Below are 19,197 nucleotides of genomic sequence, written 5' to 3'. Positions count from 1 at the left end.
CGAATTCGAGCTTGATAGAATAACTCAACTAGTTATATATAGTAAAATTACATATATATCCCTAATTGTTTATTATTTGATAAGAAAAAATTACTATTTTATTCATTTTTTAAAAAAAATAAAATAATTACCTTTTATTTTTTTAAATCTTGAACTTAAACTCAATTCAGCTCAAATTTGAAGTCCAACTCGAGATCGAACTTAAGCTTTACATTAAAAGCTCGTGGAGCTCGAATTCGAGTTCAAGTCTAATAAAATTGAGTCAATTTCGATTCGATTAGATCAAAACTCAACTCAATTCTTTTGCAGTGCTACCTATGAGTGAAGTCCACCGTTTAGGATTATGGGCCGAGATCAATATGATATTGGGTTTTTCATGTTTAAAATTATGGGCCGAGAATAATCTGGCCCATTACTGTCCTGGGTAACCCAGCTTGGTAAGCTTCTAAACGTGCACATTGTTGAATCACATGTACAATGGTCCAAAACCTTTATTTGTTGCAGCCCATCTTTGTTCGTTTATGAGAGATGGGTCATATCTGTATACCTATTCCCTCATAAAAATAAACATTTCAGTATAACTTACTACAAATCAAACCAAAATCTCCCACCATATATATCAGCTATCACTGAAGCTACAGTGCAAGAAGAAAAATGTTAATATGCACTATAAAGTTGATCCTCCAATTAATATCTTTAATTTATCTCTGCCCACAATCCTCAAATTCTCGCATTTTGAAACTGATATGACAAAAGGAGGACATAAACGAACATCAATTATAAACAGGCATGTGGAAGGAGAAGAGCACCAGCTGCATAACAATCAACTTATAGATCAGGCTATTCTCCCATGGGATCACCATATTTATGTTGACATCAATAGTACATGAAGCTTTTGACATTATCCTTTGCTGATCAGCTTGTCTAATTTTGTTAACCTGTGCATATATTGCTATAAGAGGAACACAGGAGTTTATGCAGCACCACAGATAAAACTTGAAAAGGTTCTGTGATGTGTAATGAGCAGTGAATTCAGATCCGCGGCAATGACAAACTCGGGCATTGCACTTGAAAGTTCAGTTCAGATAAACATTTAGTCCAGCAAAATGAATCAAAATGATTGAACCAAGAGGAACATGGAAAGATTTTACACTTGTGATTGCAGCGATTCCATCATATTTAACATAATGGAAGCACTCTTGATCAGAGATCAAGATCATAACGCCATTCTAAACAAAAACTAGCTTTCTTGTTGCACTTCTAGACTGCATGTTTAAATAACAGAATAAACAATACACCCTCTCAAAAACTAGTGTAGTTGCAAGGACTGATTTAACAATTTCCATCTCTCTGCAAGAAACTTGCCACTACTCATATCTGCAGAAGTGCAGAATCAGCATTTACCCTCATAGAAACCGCATGATTGCGTATACCAAATGAATGATGACCAAACTCCAAATCCATCCTCTCTCTAGAAAAGAGTTGCTGCTACTGATATCTGCAGCAGAGGGTCCTAGTCCTCCAGTAACTGATCCTGTAAAGTTTTCACTTCCAGCAGTTTTGCTGTTTCAACAGCACATACAAGCCTTTTAACTTTGCAATATCATGAGAAGTCTTGAACGGCAATATCAATAACCACATTACAAACAAGAATTTTGATCAAACTACTTGTATACACACCAATTTGGAGGAAAAGTATACAAAGAAAAGGACTCCAGGAGTAGTTTATATTGCAATTATGTCATCAAATATGAAACAAATGATTTGCCTAAAGGTAATGTGATTCATCCATCTTGTAGCTATGGTTACAAGTCATGATAACTCCCTTTTCAGGAAAGATACACAAATGTGTTTTTGCAGTGAACACAGAGCTTAACTTCATTGCAATTTTTTTCCACCATAAACATAAATAATCTAGTACCAAAAAATTAAGTACTCATCATTTAGTATAGTAACTTTGGAAGTGAAAATTCGGCCGACAAAGCTTCCACTTGATCATTACATATAGAGTTTCAGGTACTTTCAGGGCATAATTTCTCACCAGAAGCACAAATCATCAACTTAAAGACTAAAAATCATAACTTAATGTCGCAACTTTTGAAGGGGAAAATAGGCCAACAAACTTTCCAATTTCTACTTTAACATTAATCACTCAATCTTACCATACCTCTGTCTTCTAATCATACAACTGAATCAAATCTTAATGCTAAATGATAGTACAGTACCACATGTTTAAACAATATCAAACAAGACGATTAAAAAATAACTAGTAATAAGTTTATGTCGCATCATTTAGATCACTAATTACCTGGATGGAAATTTGCAACTACCATGACCTGAAAAAAAAAGGCAAAAACAAATTAGTAAAATCAATACAATACACTTAAAATCCATCAAGAACCCAACATCATATAAAAGAGAAGAAGAAAAAAGTAAGGAAGAAATCTTACTGGGGTTGAGAGAAGTTAGAGCAGCAGTATTATCAAAATTACAGCTATCTTGAGTTAAGCCATGCTTGAGAAAATAATCATTGAAGGCAAAAGAGGCTGTTTTCTGAATATCTGAGGAATCATAGCAGGGCCCTCCTTGCTGGATCGCGGAACAGTCTGCCCCACCTTGCCCACATGCCCAATCTAGCGCGTTCTGAAGGGCGGCATCCTCCGCGTTATTCTTGGCAACACACCACAGTTCCACAGCTGCCCCACTGGACGAATCGCCACCATTCTGGGCGGCACAAATGGTGGCGGAGGTGATAAAACTGAGAGCAGCAATGTAGAGCAATTCAAGAGCAAGAGCCATAGTCTTTTGTTATTTGGTACTACAGAAAAGGTGAAGAAAATCAGTTGTAGATTTAATGGAAGAAGTGGAAGAGAAAACTCAGGAGCCGTTATAAGGAAACGGTTTTCTGTAAATGACTTAGCAGTACTAACAGATTTTGGGAAGTTTAATGTTTGGTTGGTGGGAGTTATGTAGGTTTGATGGCAGCTTGATGGTTCAGTGTCGGGACTGAGGAGTGAGGACCGGAAATGTGACCGTTAGATTTGGTTTGTAGTGTTGGAGGTGTGACGACTGGGGAGAGGAAGAGCAGAACTGCTGCTGGTGTGGTATCTAGCAGAGGTTTCTTGTACAGAAAATGGGAAAAGGACAAAAAATTTAAAAAAAAAAAACATTTAGCAAAGATCTAGGAAATGAAAGTGATAGAAATTTATGTATGGCTGTACAGTTTTTTTTTTTTTTTTTTTTTTTTGTCAAACATGTATGGCTGTACAGTTGATTCACTAGAAAGCAGTAAAAACGAGTAAAAGTGGGGTAGTGCAGTCCAATGTGGAATTTTCTAATTCTGTTTTTGTGTGTTATGGTACTAAGTGATTTTGTATACGTTATGGTTCTTCATTTCAATTGGAAATGGTGTATATTGCTTTTCATTTTTTTATTTTCTCCTTTTTATTTTCGTCTTTCTTCAATCAAAAGAATCAAGATTCTTCTTCTTCTTCTTCCTTTTATTTTCTTTGCTTTCTAGGTAGTAAATATTTGCACTAGGAAAGGGTTTTTTCTTTTTTAGGATTCTTTTTTTTTTTGTTGTCATTATCGCTTTATTTGTATCCTACTTTATCTTAATTTATTTAGGGGTAGGTCCAACTGGACTTGCGAGAGATTGGTGGAGACTGAACCACCGAACTCAGATGCACTACGCACTGTATGAATTTTTTAGAATAGTCACTTATTGTGACAATTGGTGAGAAGCAAGATTTGAAACATTGAACTCCCACTCGGTCACAAGCCCATAAGTCGGTGATTTTTCTTTTTCCGGATTCATTTGCTTAAAAAATGATGATTCATTACTTAGGTGGAGAATTGAGCAGGATTGGATTTTATATCTTGTTTCTCATCTTTTGTGTTTTCACGAAAATGGAACCCCAGATTTTGCCATTTTGGCTCTCAGATCTCATCAGTGTACAAATCGTTGATTCGTTTCTAGTTTCACTTGTGCCCTTAAAATGTAGACTAATCCTACTTGTCATCCAGGATTATAATGACAGCTTTGGCATGTAAACCAAAATTTCTTGTTTCATAGCAATATATAATTTCTTTTTTTTTATGTGTGAATTCAATGTAGCTTCTTGCCATTTCCACCATTTTCTTCCTCTTTCTTTCTGTCGACGAACCAACAAGACTTTAACTCGGTCTTAACAATTTAATAGTACTAGACCAAACAGATTTCAATTCTTCCAAGGCAAATAGGAGGGCATGGCCAATAGGTTAACAAGCAGTATTGCAACTTTGATAGTAGTAGTAGAGCACTACAAGAATGGCAGATCTTTACACTTTATTCCATTTGCTCTTTTCTACATGAAGACACGGGCTGCATACTTGGAATTCAATTGCATCTCTCACTGAAATGTCTTCTAACACCAAATTATTGGTCAAAATGTGTAAACTTGTGCAACCCTTTTTTGCTTACCTTTTTCTTCCCCCCCCCCCCCCCCCTTTTTTTTTTGCCTGTTTGGCGTCAAAGAAGCCCCATTACATTAGATCATCCACCAACCTTAGATCAATCAATGTGAATCAAATCTTGAAATCTCTGAATTGAGCCCCATTCTTGGAGCTTTTCCAACTGAAGCATCCCAATCAAAACTCTTCAGAATTAAGCTTCATATGTTCAGCATCGATGCAGGAGCCAGAGAAAACATTTTGTTTATCTTGGAAATTATATGAATTCTACAATATTTGGAAAGAATTAAGGAAAGAACAAGAGAAAATCTTCTCGTCTAAGAAAGAAAATGGATCATTCTGAACATGTACTCGACAGGGACACTCATCATGCTGGAGAAGATATCCATTGAACTTTTGGAGCTAATTTTCATCCATGATTGTGGTTACATGTAATCTTAGTTTTTTAAAAAAATAAAAGAACAAAACACTACAAAACAGCCTTGTGGTTGTAATATTGGAAATCAAAACTATTTGAGGAGATGAAATTTTCTTTAACAGTACTAAAGTTGGCGGTTTCATTACTCCGGATCAATTGTTACCCACAATTTTTACGGTCTTTTTGAGTTGCATATATGAGTAATCAATTAAATATCTTTTTCAGAATATAAGCAGATAACCATACACTTTCCTGCAAATACCAAACTCGAAATCGATTGGGCGCAATATAATTTTCCAACGATGGAATTGAAACATCATAGTGATATGGAATAGGGAAATTCACTTGGAGACATAAAAGGATTAATATCTACAATGAATTCTTGATTTGGAGGTCATAAAATACTTCAGTAACAAAAGAAAAAAAAAACATAGTGACACAAAAAGCTTCTCGCTAGCCACTTCAAGTACAAGCAGTTATTTGGTTACACTGGTTGAGGTTCAAGACCTCTAACGTAATATCAACGATATGCTTAACATTCTGGTTAAATACATCTATTGGAGATGGAGTGGGGAGATCAATGAATTCATCTTCGCAATTATTCACTCCCAATTCAGTTAATGATAGAGCCCTATTATAATCAGGATAGTTGCTTCTATTAAGATTAGCCCACTCTATATTTTCTATATCAGGGATGATTGTAAAATTATAAATGAATTGGCAATCAAGAAGACCTTTTGCGACAGGACGGCTAGGAGGGTTCTTTAAAGCATCACCAATTTTTGTGACGGTAAGATTAGCAATTGTCTTGGCTTGATCACTTAGTATCTGCAGCCAGCCATTTGCATTTGCCTTCAATTTTGCTGAAGTGGATGCATCGATGATTTGAATGCAGGTATTTCGATCAGTTGTTTTCTGACAGATTTGCTGGTAAGTGGTGAACTGGGGTTGGCCAAAGGAGAAAAGTGTAGCGAAAAAGACAAGAAGAAAGGAAATTTTGATATCAGCCATTGTTCTTGCAGCTGTGGTGTGCTTGGGCATGCGAATTGCAAAACAGTTCATGTATAGCAAAATTTTGGCTTTGTCTTGGAAAGTAAATCAATCCCATTATTTTGTCAATGAATGAGGGAAGAGAAAATCTTCTTGTCTTAGAAAGAAATTGATGATCCTACATATTGTGGCGGATGTATTAACATTTGATGAGTAGTCGTCTAGTGTTTTTTGGTTTCTCTTGGAAAGAAATTCATCTTCTTGCCTTAGAAACGGTTCATCCTATGATGGGGGACGTTATAGCTCCCAAGCCGAACAAATGGGATAATTTCAAAAATCTCCCTTGAGGTTTCTAATAGTTTCATTTGGTACCTTCAAAGTTTAAAAAGTCTCACTTGACTCCTTTTGTAACATTTGAAATCCATTTCAAAATATAATATTAAAAAACTCATTTTGAGATAGAAAATACAATTTCATTCCAAATTTGCAATCTGCGTGTGATTTCTTAATTATCATAACGTACTAAATTTATTTCTTAATTTTTGTTAATTGATCAATATATTTCTTTAATGAAAATTTAAAAGTTGATAACAAGATTTAAAAACTCTTTAATAGTTGTTGTGTCTTTGGTTCAAACAATAAATGTTTTATAAGGGTGGGTGAGAAGTTTGGCATCTCTCACTTGCTCTCCTTCCCGTCCTACCATCCAACTCATCTTTACCTCCAACAAGAAATATTAAATTACCTAAAATTATGAATGATTTATAATACTCTTAAGAATAACTTGCAATCATTTACAACCATGAGAAAACATTTTTGTACTGGCTTAAAAACAATCCAAACAAGTTTATATAATTTTTAGTATGCTGTATCTTTTTACTTTTCAAGCAATCAGTTTGAAAAAAATAGAAGATTTAAAATATGTAATGGATTTATAAAACTTCTTAAAGTAACTCAAAACACTTTACTAATAAAGAAAATATTATCTTTATAACTTGCAAAAACTTCAATGAAGTTTCAAATATTAACTTTTGATATTTAAAAAGCCACACTATAGTTTGTCCAGTTAGAATAAAATTTCATGCTTTTTGTTTTTCATTTGTTATTAATATCCCTGCTGTTTTGGTAATAAAAAGTAAGACAACAAAGGGTCAACTTTGAAATTGAATTTGTACTCTCTCCCAAAATGAATTTTTAATATTATATTTTAAAATGAGTTGTAAATGATACAAAAAATCAAAAGTAAGGAAGATAAGTAAGTTTTTTTAAAGTATGAGAGTGCCAGGTAAAACTAGAAGAAGTCTCAGATGAGGTTTTTGAAATTATCCCCAAAGAAATTTATATACGTGCACTAACAAGGGCACTCAAAATCTAGTTAATGAAAACACCAATCTAATTGTTTCAACTTTTGGGGCGCTATATACATAAGGAAAGGTATTGTTATATCCCTTGACAAGAAATAGGACCCATAATATTCTTGCTTAAGATCAAAGAACTGGCTTATTCTGAGATGGGGATTGTATTATCTCCCATTTTATTAAATTCATACATGTTCTCTCAATACTTAACTAGACACTTGTTAAGATGTAATTCAAATATTAAATTTTGAAAAATATAAAATTGATTAAAAAATATATATAAATATAAAGATGGATAATAATTGGTAATGTGTACATTCACGTGATAGATTAAATGTGCTTTAGATATGTTAAACGAGCACACAATAGGCACCAATTAGAAAACCTCGATTGGTTTGTGAGTAATTCGTTTTTTTATTATAGCATCCAAGGACATGACTATCATTCCACACCTTTTTTTTTTTTTTTTCAAGCTATCATTCCACACCTCATATGCACAAACTCTAACCCCCGCGATTGACTGTTTGTGAGTAATTCGTTCTTTTATAATTGGGGGGCAATTTGCGATTAAGCCATGAAAAATCAATGTTTGTAAGTCGTGACATATATGGCGATTGGAACTGCAATTTGAAACATAACCTAACGTTCAAGTTGGAATGACATTATAGACTGTTCAATCGTGAATTCTCTTACTATGTTGCAAGCCAACTAAATAAAAAAAAATAGGAGAAATATTGCTCGTACATCGTTTTACATAAATCTGAAACCATATGAAGTAGACACTGATAATTATAAAGGGATCGGATTTCGTTTGTAAATAGATACATTAGTATTTGTATTCTGAGCCCACAAGGTTGCAAATACAAGTTCCAATTTATAGATTTTCTCGGAACCATTTGAACTTAGGAGCGATTTGGAATGACACAATCAATTCAACAAATAAAGGGTTAAATTCCAACAATCTGATTCTTCCTCTGGAAGCGACCTATAGTCCCTGACTTATGGTGGTGATCGAAACCAAACTCGCTCAAACTTTTTTCATACAAAAAAAAACTATTTGATCCATGATTTTGGGGTTCAAGTATAGTTCAATAAGTAGAGGCAAAAAAAAAAAAAAAACGCACATACACACACACACAATTAAACAAAAAAGCTTCTCATATATTATTAGTACTATAAAGACGTAGCCTTAATGACCACTTCAAGTACAAGCTATAATTTTGTTACATTGCAGCCTTAAATGACCACTTCAAGTACAAGCTGTAATTTTGTTACATTGGTTAAGATTCAAGACTTCTAAAGTGAGATCAAGGACGTCCTTGGTACTTTGTGTATAGATGATGACTGGAGATTGGATTGGAGGATCTTGACTGAAGTCGTTTGTGCAAGCACTCACTGACAACTCATCGTAACCAAGAGCCTTGTTGAAATCTGCATAGTTGCCTCTATCAAGGTTACGCCATTCTAATTGTTCTAGACCCCGAATAATTTCATTATATTCGACTCTGCATTCATCAAGGCTTCGTGATAAACGAGGGCTTGGATTGTTCTTTGCAGCATCATCAATTTTTGTAAGGGTAAACAGAGAAATTCTCTTGGCTTGATCACTCAGTATCTGCAACCATCCATTGACATTTGCCTTCAACCTAGATGAAGTGGATGCATCGATGATTTGAATGCAAAGTTTACTATTAGTAGTTCTTTGACAGATCTGCTGATAAGTGGTGAACTGAGGTTGGCCAAAGGGGAGAAGTGTTGCAAAAAGGGCAATAAGAAAAGAAGTTTTGATGTCAGCCATTGTTGATCTTCGCTGCTCTGGTTGTATGCTTGGATTTGTGGATTGTAAGAGAGTTTATATATTGCAAAGTTTTTGTTCATCTTGGAAAGTAAATCAATCCCATGATTTGGCAAAGGAATAATGGAAGGAAAAAATCTTCTTGTCTAAGAAAGAAATTGATCATCCTATGATGGCGGATATACTAACATTCGATGAGTACTCGTCAAATCCTATGAGTCGAACTTTTTAGTGTTGTTTATTAGTAAGTTTTTTTTTTCTCTCATTTCGAAAGCAACTGCATCCAATAATTAGGCGAAAAGAATTGCGGCAAAGAAAAGATTCTTGCTTAATTTCCAAAAAAAAAAAGAAGATTCTTGCTTCAGAAAGAAAATTTCATTCTGCGTGGGAAATAGGATTACAGTGTTAGTTCTCAAGACAGTGCACTCAAAAGGGCAATCATAATCAATAATTGAATAAATGATCATTTGAGCTTATATACGCATTAGTTTGGCTAACAGGGTGTCCAATAGACGTTCGTTGAAAATATTTTAAGAGTTAGTTTTACAGAAAAGTGTAGTTAATTCGAAAAAGTATCTAAATAAGATGTGCATTAATTGTGACTGTGTGTATTAACATGATAAATTAAGTATAATTTAGGTTTATTAACAAGTGCCCACTAAACACCCGTTAAAAAAGCACTTGGAATCTTCTATCTCGAAATTATTTTTTGTTCAGTATCAGTTGCCATGTGTACTGATGCATTAATAACTAAAGCAAATTGATTGATAGCTCAAGTAAACTGATTATCATTTTGAAAAAGAGGATTCGAGGCGTTAGGAAAAATCCATTTTGTAGTGGCAAAGGGTTTTTTTTATATGCCTTGTCAAATAAGTGAACCCCATAATTAGGCAAAGATTATAGGGAAAGAAAATATTCATGGTTAAGAAAGAACTGGTCCATAACATTATCATTTGTCATGATGATTCATAATGCTTCATTAATTTCCCTTAACTTTGTCTATGTCTTTTATATAATCTAAAATTGCATGCATATTTTCTGTCTTTTATCCTGATTTCTTGACCTCAATCAGTATAGTACTTTGTGCTGAGAAAATTTGCGACTTCCAATTAAAGAGCTAGGGATCTGCTTATTATGATTCTATGAAGCAGGCCACATGAATTCAAAAGCACAGCAAACTAGCAATTTTATGAGCCTGGATCTGGATCAATAGTTATCAGCAGATTCTAAAGTCCATCTAAGTTAGAAAAATTTTCAAAATATTTTTTGGAGAAGATGAGTAGCTAACCATATATTTTTCTACAAAGACTAGACGTGTTATCACTTCAGCATAACATGATTCCCAATAGATGGAGGAAGAAAAAGCCAAAGAAAAAAAAGATTCATTTTAAAACAATAAAGTTGGTTTTATGTAATGTGTAAAAAAAATTCTTAACGTATAGTCATCATTAATCTTGAATATGATAATTTTGTTTGGACATTCCCGACCTTATGGTATAGGAGTCACTTCTAACTTCATAATAGAAGTCTCTTCTTCTGACATTTTCGTGGCGTTTCATTAGTGTTGGTGAGAAAGTTAAGCTATATATAGGGCAATAACAGACTAATTGTAAATTTCTAAATTTCTACAATTATCAATTTTAATTACACTTTATATATTTGTACTAACACAGCGAATGTAAATATTCTCGCAGCACATTACATATATAGGGCAATAACAGACAAATTGTACCATTCATAATAAATTGCGTTGCAGAACCAATCTCATCTGTCTAAATTCATACTGAGCACCTCTCAACAGCTAATTGCACTATGTAATTACTTTTATATAGTTGCATAATCATCCAATCCATTAACACCACCTCACCATCCATAGTCCATCCTGTCATTATAGAGCCCCTTGTGCTTTTTTGCACACCCTTCCTCTTACCCAATGAAAAACGAATAGGATAAATTACAATTTGTCCCCTTGAATTTGATCCTTTATAACACGTTACCCTCCTAAATTATAAATATATGCACTTTGTCTCCTTTGTCGACTAGTCAAATGTTAATGATGAATTCTTCATCCAAAATTTTATCAAATAACATTAATACCCTTACATAATAGTTTTAGAATAATTCTATGCTTTTAGTCGGAATGTGACACATCTTATTAGAAAAAACAGAAAGTCACATGATTCAAAATATTAAAAAAAAATAAAAGATGACATAATACCAAAGAATTGAAAAATTGTATTGTGGAAGAAAAAAAGAATTTAAAATTCCTAAAACATATGGACAAGTTTTTCATCACTTATTTTTCTTCCTTGACAAACTAATAGTTCAAGATATTCTCAGCATCCTCTCTAGTAAACCTTCTATACACCTCATTCCTATTCCAACTGAAGTTTGAAATCAAATCTTTCACTTTCTGTTCCTCCCCCTTTTCTGGCATTATTGTTGTTGGCCTTCCACTTGGATTGTTTGGGATCCATTGATTTTCCAGATCCTTATACTCTTCCCTGCGCCAACTCTTTTCAGTATACCACCCTTTACTACCTCTCTTGCTGACATAACACTTTGCCAGAACCAAGATGAGTTTTTGGGGATCTCACAATTCAGAATGGACTCCTTGGAATAGTACTTAGCCTTTAATATCCTGCTAACCAGGAGGTTTAGGAATTTGATCATCCTCCAAATCTGTTTTCCCAGCAATGCTTTATTGAAGCATAGTAAGTTCCTGAATCTCAATCCTCCATCCAGTTTAGCCTACATCATTCTATCTCACGAGCACTAATATACCTTGCTTCTCCTTTCTGTTTCACCCCACCAGTATTTGGCCATCAATCCCGTGATCTCTTTGCATAGTGTAACAGGTAGTTTGAAGCAGGACATAACATAATTTGGCATGGTCATAGTCACTGCTTTTAACATCACCTTCTTCCCTGCTGCACTTGGGAACTTGTTTTTCCAACTGTTAAGTCTAGCCTTAATACTGTCTTTTATGTAAGCAAAAACCTGACCTTTAGTCCTTGTTATCACCAATGGAAGGCCCGGGTATTTGCCTTGGTTCACTGTCCTTACACCAGCTAATGGCTCACAAGATTCCTCCATGTCCCTTTCCTTAGTATTCTTACTGAAACAGATAGAAGACTTATCCAAGTTGATCACTTGGCCAGACCCTCTTTCATACTGGTCCAGAATTTCTCTTAGTTTCCTTGTTTCTGCCCTCACAGTTTTACAGAAGATCAACGTGTCATCAGCAAAGAATAGATGTGTAATTGCTGGTCTTTGTTTGTTGATCCTTAACCCACTTATAGATCCCTGTCTTGTTGCATTCCTTAACATACTTGAGAGGCCTTCAGAACACAATAGGAACAGATAAGGTGATAGAGGATCACCTTGCCTGATGCCTCTAGCTGGGATCACATATTCCTTGGTCTCTCCATTTACATTAAAGGAATAGGAGACTGAACTGATACACTTCATAATCCATTCTACCCATACCTAGTTAAATCCCATCTTTTCCATCACAGCTTGCAGGTAACCCCACTCAACTCTATCATAGGCTTTAGACATGTTCAGTTTCCTTACCCTGTCTCTTGTTTTTAAGAAAATGAAGGCATTCATGGGAGATGATTATATTATCCAGAATCTGTCTGTTTGGGATGAAGGCTGATTGATTTTTGCTAATACAGAGTTCTAAGACAGGTTTCAATCTATTGGCTAGAATTTTGGAGATAACTTTATAAAGTACATTACATAGATTGATAGGCTTGTATTGTTTCAAATCAGTTGGCAGTTCAACCTTAGGAATGAGAGAAATAATGGAATAATTCAGAGATTTGAGCATACGGCCTGACTGGAAAAAGGCTTTGATTGCTTTCACCACATCTTCCTTAATAGTTGACCAGAATTTTTGGAAGAAGAGGGGTGTCATCCCATCAGGCCTTGGAGCCTTATTGGGATTCATAGAAAAAATTGCTACCTTTATCTCATTCTCCTTCACATGCCTAGTTAGATTAGCATTAATCTGATCTGTAACCGTGACTTGAAAACCCTCCAACACCTCCTCAACACCTCCTCACTATCTCATTCCATATTCATACCATGCTTTGTATATTGTTTGAATTCTACATTAAAAAAACAAAAAATTCTCTGAATATATTTTTCCATACAATTTTATTTTTAATCTTTCTCCTCGTATAAAACACATTAAAAAGTGTTACAATAAAAAATAAAAGCAAATAATTCTCATTTTGAATGCATTAATTAATTTTATTTCATTTAAAATAAATATTGCTATAGACATTGAGATAAATACATGAAGTTGCTTAGACTTCCTTTTTGTGAATTATCTAATTTATTTTAGTGCTAAAAGCTCGAAATGCATAATATAATTGTGTTTAGATGCATTTTACAACTATTAAAAAAATAGGTATTTATTATGTTATAATTATTAGGTGTGTTTAAGAATTAGATATGAATATTTTGATCATAAAATATATAACTTCATCTTAATGCCGGCAAAAAATTGACTACTAGAGGTGAAGTGTTACAACTTACAAGGACTTAACTTCGAGGGTGCAAGTGTAATTAATCCAAAAAGATAATGCTCATTGCTATTGCCCGAGGAAAAAGGTCACTACATAAGAATGCTAATATACTGCTTTACTCGTCAGTGGTACTTGGACTACTATAGTACTACGCTGAAGTCAGAGTTCTGTGTTTTCTCCTCCGTGGCTCCGTCGCATGAAGTTTACACTTCACTTCAAGAGGCGCAAAAATACGGAGGGACATCACCAATTCTACTCTTTATCCACCACCACCACCTCCTCCTCCTCTGCCTCCCAAACCCCAATGTGTAGTAGTCCCTCTCACCTTCAACAGCCCCACCAAGAAGAAAATCAAGCCAATGAATCTCCCCAAACCCTAGAGCCCATAAACCCCATCAATCAACCCGAACCGGATCAAGAGAACCCACATCAGGAAAAATCCAATCTTGATCGCCTGCAACAGCAAAACGACCCGGAACAGGAAGAAGAGGAGGAAGATCAGGAGGACCAAGAAAACCCAGGTATAATTCTGTCTGCTTTTCCTCCTCCCCCTTCTTCCATTGATGTTGTTGTGGCTGACGTCAGGATGCCGTCACTGAACCCTCCAAAAAGGCTTAATAAAAGGAAGAAGGGTAAAGGGAGTCTTAAGAAACAGCTGACCATTCAGAAGAAATTGCATACCCTTTTGGAGAATTTGAACCCTGTTCCTTTTATACCCTCTAAGATTCTTGATTTTACGAAGCATGAGAAGTTGCTCAAGAGACTGGGGTTGTGGGATTTTTTCCATATTGAATTTGATAGGAATATAAGGTCTGACTTGATTGCTCAGTTGATTGCTACCTATGATCCTAAACTAAGGTGTAGTTATGTTAATGAGTTTAGGATTGCCGTTAATCGGGCAGACTTAGCGAGGGCGTTTAAGTTGCCTGTTAAGAAAGAGAAAAGTGGGAACTTGGTGGCTGCTGAGGGGGTGGACTTGGATTTCGAGGCATTGTCCGAGGAATCCATTAGCTTCATTGAGGGTTTTGTTTCTAATTGGGTGCTTTTGCACGAGGATACTTGGATGATGCCGAATGAGGTGTTGAATTGGACCAAGGCAATCAAAGACGGCCATCCTGAAAAGGTGGATTGGGCAGGGCTGTTTTGGTTCATGGTTGAGAAGGAGTTGTTGAAAGGGGAACAGTTGGTTGATTGCTATTATGCGTCGCATTTGCAGTATTTGATCAAGTCGCAGCGGGAGGAGGTGATGGTGAGGGAGCCAAGGGAGGGGCAGGATATGGTGGACTTGGATGCGGAGGAGGAGGAGGAGGTGTTAGTGAGGGAGGAGCAGGATAAAGTGGAATTGGATGGGAAGGAGGACGTGGTAGCAAAGGAGCAGGATAGAGTGGAGTTGGACGTGGAGAAGGTGGTTTTGATGGCAGAGCAGGACATGGTGGAGTTGAATCCTGGGGTAAAAGAGGAAGGGGATGGTGGTAATGACGTTGGTGATATGACAAAGGGTGGTTTGAGTATAGTTCCGGAACAGGAAAATGATGTATTGGTAGGGCCGAATATTGAGTTGACTCTTGGGCAAGATGGTGGTGAAAAGGAAGACGTGAAAGTTGCTGACGTGATGGATGTTGAGGAGCGCAGGGAGGATGAGGAGCAGCAGGAGAAGGAGCAGGAGCACAGACAGTGGCTTTTGCATGGAAGAAACAATGTAGGTGAGCATTTCATGCAACCTTGTAATATGGAAGATGCCAGTGGATTTGATAGTCTTGAGGAGAGGCAAGAGGAAGGGGATGAGCTGGAGGGGGAGAGGGAGGAGGAGGAGGAGGATGGAGAAGAAGAGGAAGAGGATGGATTTGATGTTGGACCACATGATGATACTCTTGAAGGGGATGGACTAACGGGCAATTTTCTTCAAGCTTTGGAGACAACACAGATTACATATGGTTCACAAGGACATCTTCATGATGATTCTTCAGTTGATCTTGTTGCTGATAGGAATGACTTGCAGCATATGGCTGCAGGTGGCCCATCATTCTATGGTAACACAGGTAAGAGAGAGCTTGACCATGAGCATGATGTCTCTCATCATCCTCTTAATGGTAGCAATAAGAGATTAAGGATTGACGGTCCATGGGATAACAAACCATTGGATTTTGGGACCTGCATGGACCAAATGCAACAACTTATGGGCCGCGCTAGGCTGATGTACCAGGAGAAGGTGCAGGCTCAGGAACAAGCAAGCTTTAATCAGCAGGTATTACTTAATGAGGTGCAGAAAAGGGACAGTATGATCGAGCATTTGCATAAGAGCAAGTGTGAAGAAATACAGAAAAGAGATGCAGAGATCTTTCGTCTACAACGTGAGCTGTATCTAATGGGAAATATTTTGGAAGACTACAGAAAGGCCTTAAAGCAAACCAACAAAGCATTTGCTGAATATAGGCAGAAATGTCAGCTTCCTGAAGAATCAATCTACAAAGATGCTGGTCCGGGAGGGGTTGTATTGACCACTGCAGAAATAGAGAAGCAACGTCTGAAAGAAGAAGAAGAATATAGATTGGCTTGCTTAATTTTGGAGCAGAAGGCTAAGGCAGCTGAGGAAGGATATGCATTCCAATTTGGGGAATACCTAAACAAGGTTGTTTGGCTGGATAAGAGGTTGGCAGACCTTGAGAAGGGTGTGGAAGAGCTTAGAGATTATCATTCAAAGGCCAAGGTTTCAGAAACTGAACAGAAAGCTGGTGAAAATTCAGAATTTGAAACTGAACAGAAGGTCGTTGTAACTTCAGCATTTGAAACTGACCAGAAAATTGTGGAAGTTTCAGAATGCGATGTAGAGAAAGTTGTGGAAACTTCAGAAACTGAAACTGAAGAGAAAGTTGTGGAAAATTTGCAAATTGAAACTGAAGAGAAAGTTGTGGAAACTTCAGAAATGGAAACCGAAGAGAAAGCTGTGGAAACTTCAGAAATGGAAACCGAAGCAGAAATGGAAACCGAAGAGAAAGCTGTGGAAACTTCAGAAATGGAAACTGAAGAGAAAGTTGTGAAAACTTCAGAATGTCCTCCAAGTGGATGAAGTGCTGTCCCAATATATTTACTTTTGTTTGGCTGAAGTGAAGGTGAAATCTATCACTTAAAACTCAATCTACAGTTGTATGATGCCCTTAGACTGAATACTTTTGTTTACCCTATGAAGTGATTGTTGTCATGGTTCTTTGTGTCTGCTCAGCTCCCCCGATAGAAAAAGATAGACCAGTCATTTACTGTTCTATTTGCAGGGTTTAAGCTGTTATCATTTGCATTAAATACCACGTCCCTTTTTCACTTTCTGTTTCTCTGGTTGACTAGTGCTCTGAGCATTTTTTTTTGTGTGATTGTTGCGTTTAAATTACTGAGCAAGACCTGGTCAGTAATTAGCTTTAGGATACCAAACTTTAGTGCTGTAGTTGCTGGCATGCCAAATCAATTTATTTCTAGTTCATTTGTGGCTATCAGTGTGATTTAGAAATCCTCGATTTCTTTCATGTCTTTGTTTCTGCTTTTATCAGTATTCTTCTTTGAATTTCTTGTCCTCTAGATATTGCGAATTCTGTTGAGCACATTTATTTGTCATTGGTGAGAGATATTGAGGATTCATCTACTCATAATTACCAAGATTTGAATAGTTAGCTGAGGTTTGCTAGGATTGATGTACTTTCTGTTTGCTTATCTAGTAAAAGTAAGAAAATTTTTGGATTCTTCTTCCATCTTTCTGATTACTCTTGTTTTGTTACTACCTGATGTTAGGTCAATGTATCGTTTTTCTTTACTCTGGAAAAAAGGAATAGATGTGAAAAAGAGAGAAGGATTTTTTGATGATACTCTGTCTTTGTGAGCTGTCTTTCTCAGTATAAGAGTGATCTGTTAAACTTTTGGGATATTGTTCTTTCTCATCATGCAACAACTAGCTTCCTCATTTCTTTTAGAAAGTGAGAATAGGATATATTACTGCTTTATTTTCTATATTTATGTTTTTGAATTCTTCCATGTAAGATCCCATGCAAAAGGAAAGCAAGGAGACACATGTTTATGTTTTATCTACAGCTATCCCTGATGTTGCAGCCATTTTATGAAGCTACTTCGCATTTCATTGCCAAAATGGTTATTTATTTATTTATTTATTTTTTCAGCATGCAAATTTGCCATCAAGTACTCATCATCAAGTATTCATTTGGAGAGTGGATTATTTCTTTGGCCTATGACGCTATTGTTTAGTTTATGGCAATTTTCTCTATCTGAGCAAATAGTGGCACATTTAACCATGAATCAACTCATGAGGTGTGTAACCAGCACTTTCTATCACAATTATAGCTGCATGATTATTGACAACAGCTCTGACCTAAATGATTAAAAATTTCTGTCATTACTTGCTCTACTCTGTGTCTTGAGCTGTAAAATTGGTCGTGATTTCTGGAATTGAGGGTGCTAAATAATTTTTGGCGTAAGTTGCAAGGATTGCTTTTCTGGAAGTTTGGAATGAGGTTTTGTAGTTTAAGCAATCGCTAAAATCATGCACTGCAACGTGCCTGAGGTAGACTTAGATGTTAGGCTGTTGTTAAGAGTCCTCCGAGGAGATTTTCTCTGCACCAGATTCTCAAATTCATATGCTAACTAAAACTTCGAAAATTCTTTATCATTTGCATTTTGTTGCCGAAAAATTGTATTAATTCGGTTGACATAATCTGTTGCTTTTTTATATTTTGCAGAATGTTGGACTTCACTATGAAGAAACTAATTGCTGGTGGAGTTTCCAGGGTTTCTGCTCAAAGGATTTGACTGTTTTGAAATATATTTGTTTGCACTTATCGTAATCGTATCCGCCAACTCTAGCCCCGTGCTGGCGACATATCTGGATCCTGATTCATATGAACTTGAGTTATGACTTATCATGAATCTGTGCATAGTTGACTAAATGTTTGCTTACTTGGTATGTGGCCTCTTCAGACTGTATATCAGATATAGGATGAGAGTTGTAAAACTTGCTTATTCCTAGTTCAAATGTAGTTTAGATTTGTCCGGATGGAGTTCACACAAATGAAGCTGCTCCTGTTTTTGCTGTGTTCTTTCTCCTTTTATCTGTCTGATTTATTGTCTACTCTTTTGCCTGAATGGGGCTGTTGGATAAGCCACTCATGATTGCCTTCCAAATCTTCAATAAAATTTTGCTAGAAGAATATGGGCTTGAGCTTCAAAATGACTCATGGTTGAAGTCGATTATACAACTAATAGGGATCTGCTTTCGCCCTTCTAAATTTTCTTGTAGAATTTTGTGAAGAACAGCAAAACTGTCTAGAAACAAACTTGGTGCATCTTTCCTTTCCTTTCCTTTCCTTTCTCAAACTTATCTCGTATTCTGGGCTGAGAGGTGAGAGGCTTCTGTGCATTTTTGGGAGAACAACCTCATTAGGCCCTTACGAGCCTATGAGAGCTTTTGAACCCTTGTTCAGCTGCTTTATGCTCCTGGCCCAAGTTGGAGTTCTTTCGTATTAGAGTTTTCCATCTTCATGCTTGAGAGGGCCTCATGGTTTCCCTTAGAGGCCTGAAATATTGGTTTCTCAAGTTTTTTTTTTTCTTTTTTTTAACAGTGTAAGAAAGAAGGCTCGAATCCAAGATCTC

General features: G+C 36.1%; 2 protein-coding genes across 3 annotated transcripts; one reads left to right on the top strand and one right to left on the bottom strand.

Moving 5' to 3' along the window:
* Positions 1-1,133: 1,133 nt before the first annotated feature.
* LOC113690042 (PLASMODESMATA CALLOSE-BINDING PROTEIN 5-like) lies at positions 1,134-3,088 on the bottom strand. The gene is made up of 3 exons (XM_027207862.2): positions 2,451-3,088; positions 2,309-2,336; positions 1,134-1,563 (listed from the first exon to the last, which is right to left on the bottom strand). The coding sequence occupies exons 1-3, from the start codon at positions 2,797-2,799 to the stop codon at positions 1,407-1,409; spliced, it is 534 nt and encodes a 177-aa protein (XP_027063663.2). The 5' UTR covers positions 2,800-3,088; the 3' UTR covers positions 1,134-1,406.
* Positions 3,089-13,659: 10,571 nt separating this feature from the next.
* On the top strand, positions 13,660-18,644 carry LOC113690200 (uncharacterized). 2 transcript variants are annotated; one of them, XR_003448343.2, is made up of 3 exons: positions 13,660-16,661; positions 17,712-17,859; positions 18,288-18,644. XR_003448343.2 is itself a non-coding variant. In XM_027208026.2 (2 exons), the coding sequence occupies exon 1, from the start codon at positions 13,748-13,750 to the stop codon at positions 16,616-16,618; it is 2,871 nt and encodes a 956-aa protein (XP_027063827.1). In that variant the 5' UTR covers positions 13,660-13,747; the 3' UTR covers positions 16,619-16,661; positions 18,288-18,644. The 2 variants fall into 2 exon arrangements, 1 of the variants encoding a protein (XP_027063827.1); XM_027208026.2 differs by lacking the exon at positions 17,712-17,859.
* Positions 18,645-19,197: the final 553 nt, after the last annotated feature.

The sequence above is a fragment of the Coffea arabica genome, chromosome 5c (genome assembly GCF_036785885.1).
Source record: "Coffea arabica cultivar ET-39 chromosome 5c, Coffea Arabica ET-39 HiFi, whole genome shotgun sequence".
NCBI lineage: Eukaryota > Viridiplantae > Streptophyta > Magnoliopsida > Gentianales > Rubiaceae > Coffea > Coffea arabica.
Note: the sequence above shows the minus strand (reverse complement) of the source record. Positions and strands in the feature narration are given on the sequence as shown.

Excerpts from the sequence above, each read along its gene's own strand:
- LOC113690200 (XM_027208026.2), top strand. The coding sequence starts at position 13,748 with ATGAAGTTTACACTTCACTTCAAGAGGCGCAAAAATACGGAGGGACAT.
- LOC113690042 (XM_027207862.2), bottom strand. The coding sequence starts at position 2,799 with ATGGCTCTTGCTCTTGAATTGCTCTACATTGCTGCTCTCAGTTTTATC. Across the intron at positions 2,337-2,450 it reads TCTAACTTCTCTCAACCCCA|GTCATGGTAGTTGCAAATTT; the intron begins GTAAGATTTCTT and ends TTTTTTTTTCAG. Across the intron at positions 1,564-2,308 it reads AGTTGCAAATTTCCATCCAG|CAAAACTGCTGGAAGTGAAA; the intron begins GTAATTAGTGAT and ends CTGTTGAAACAG.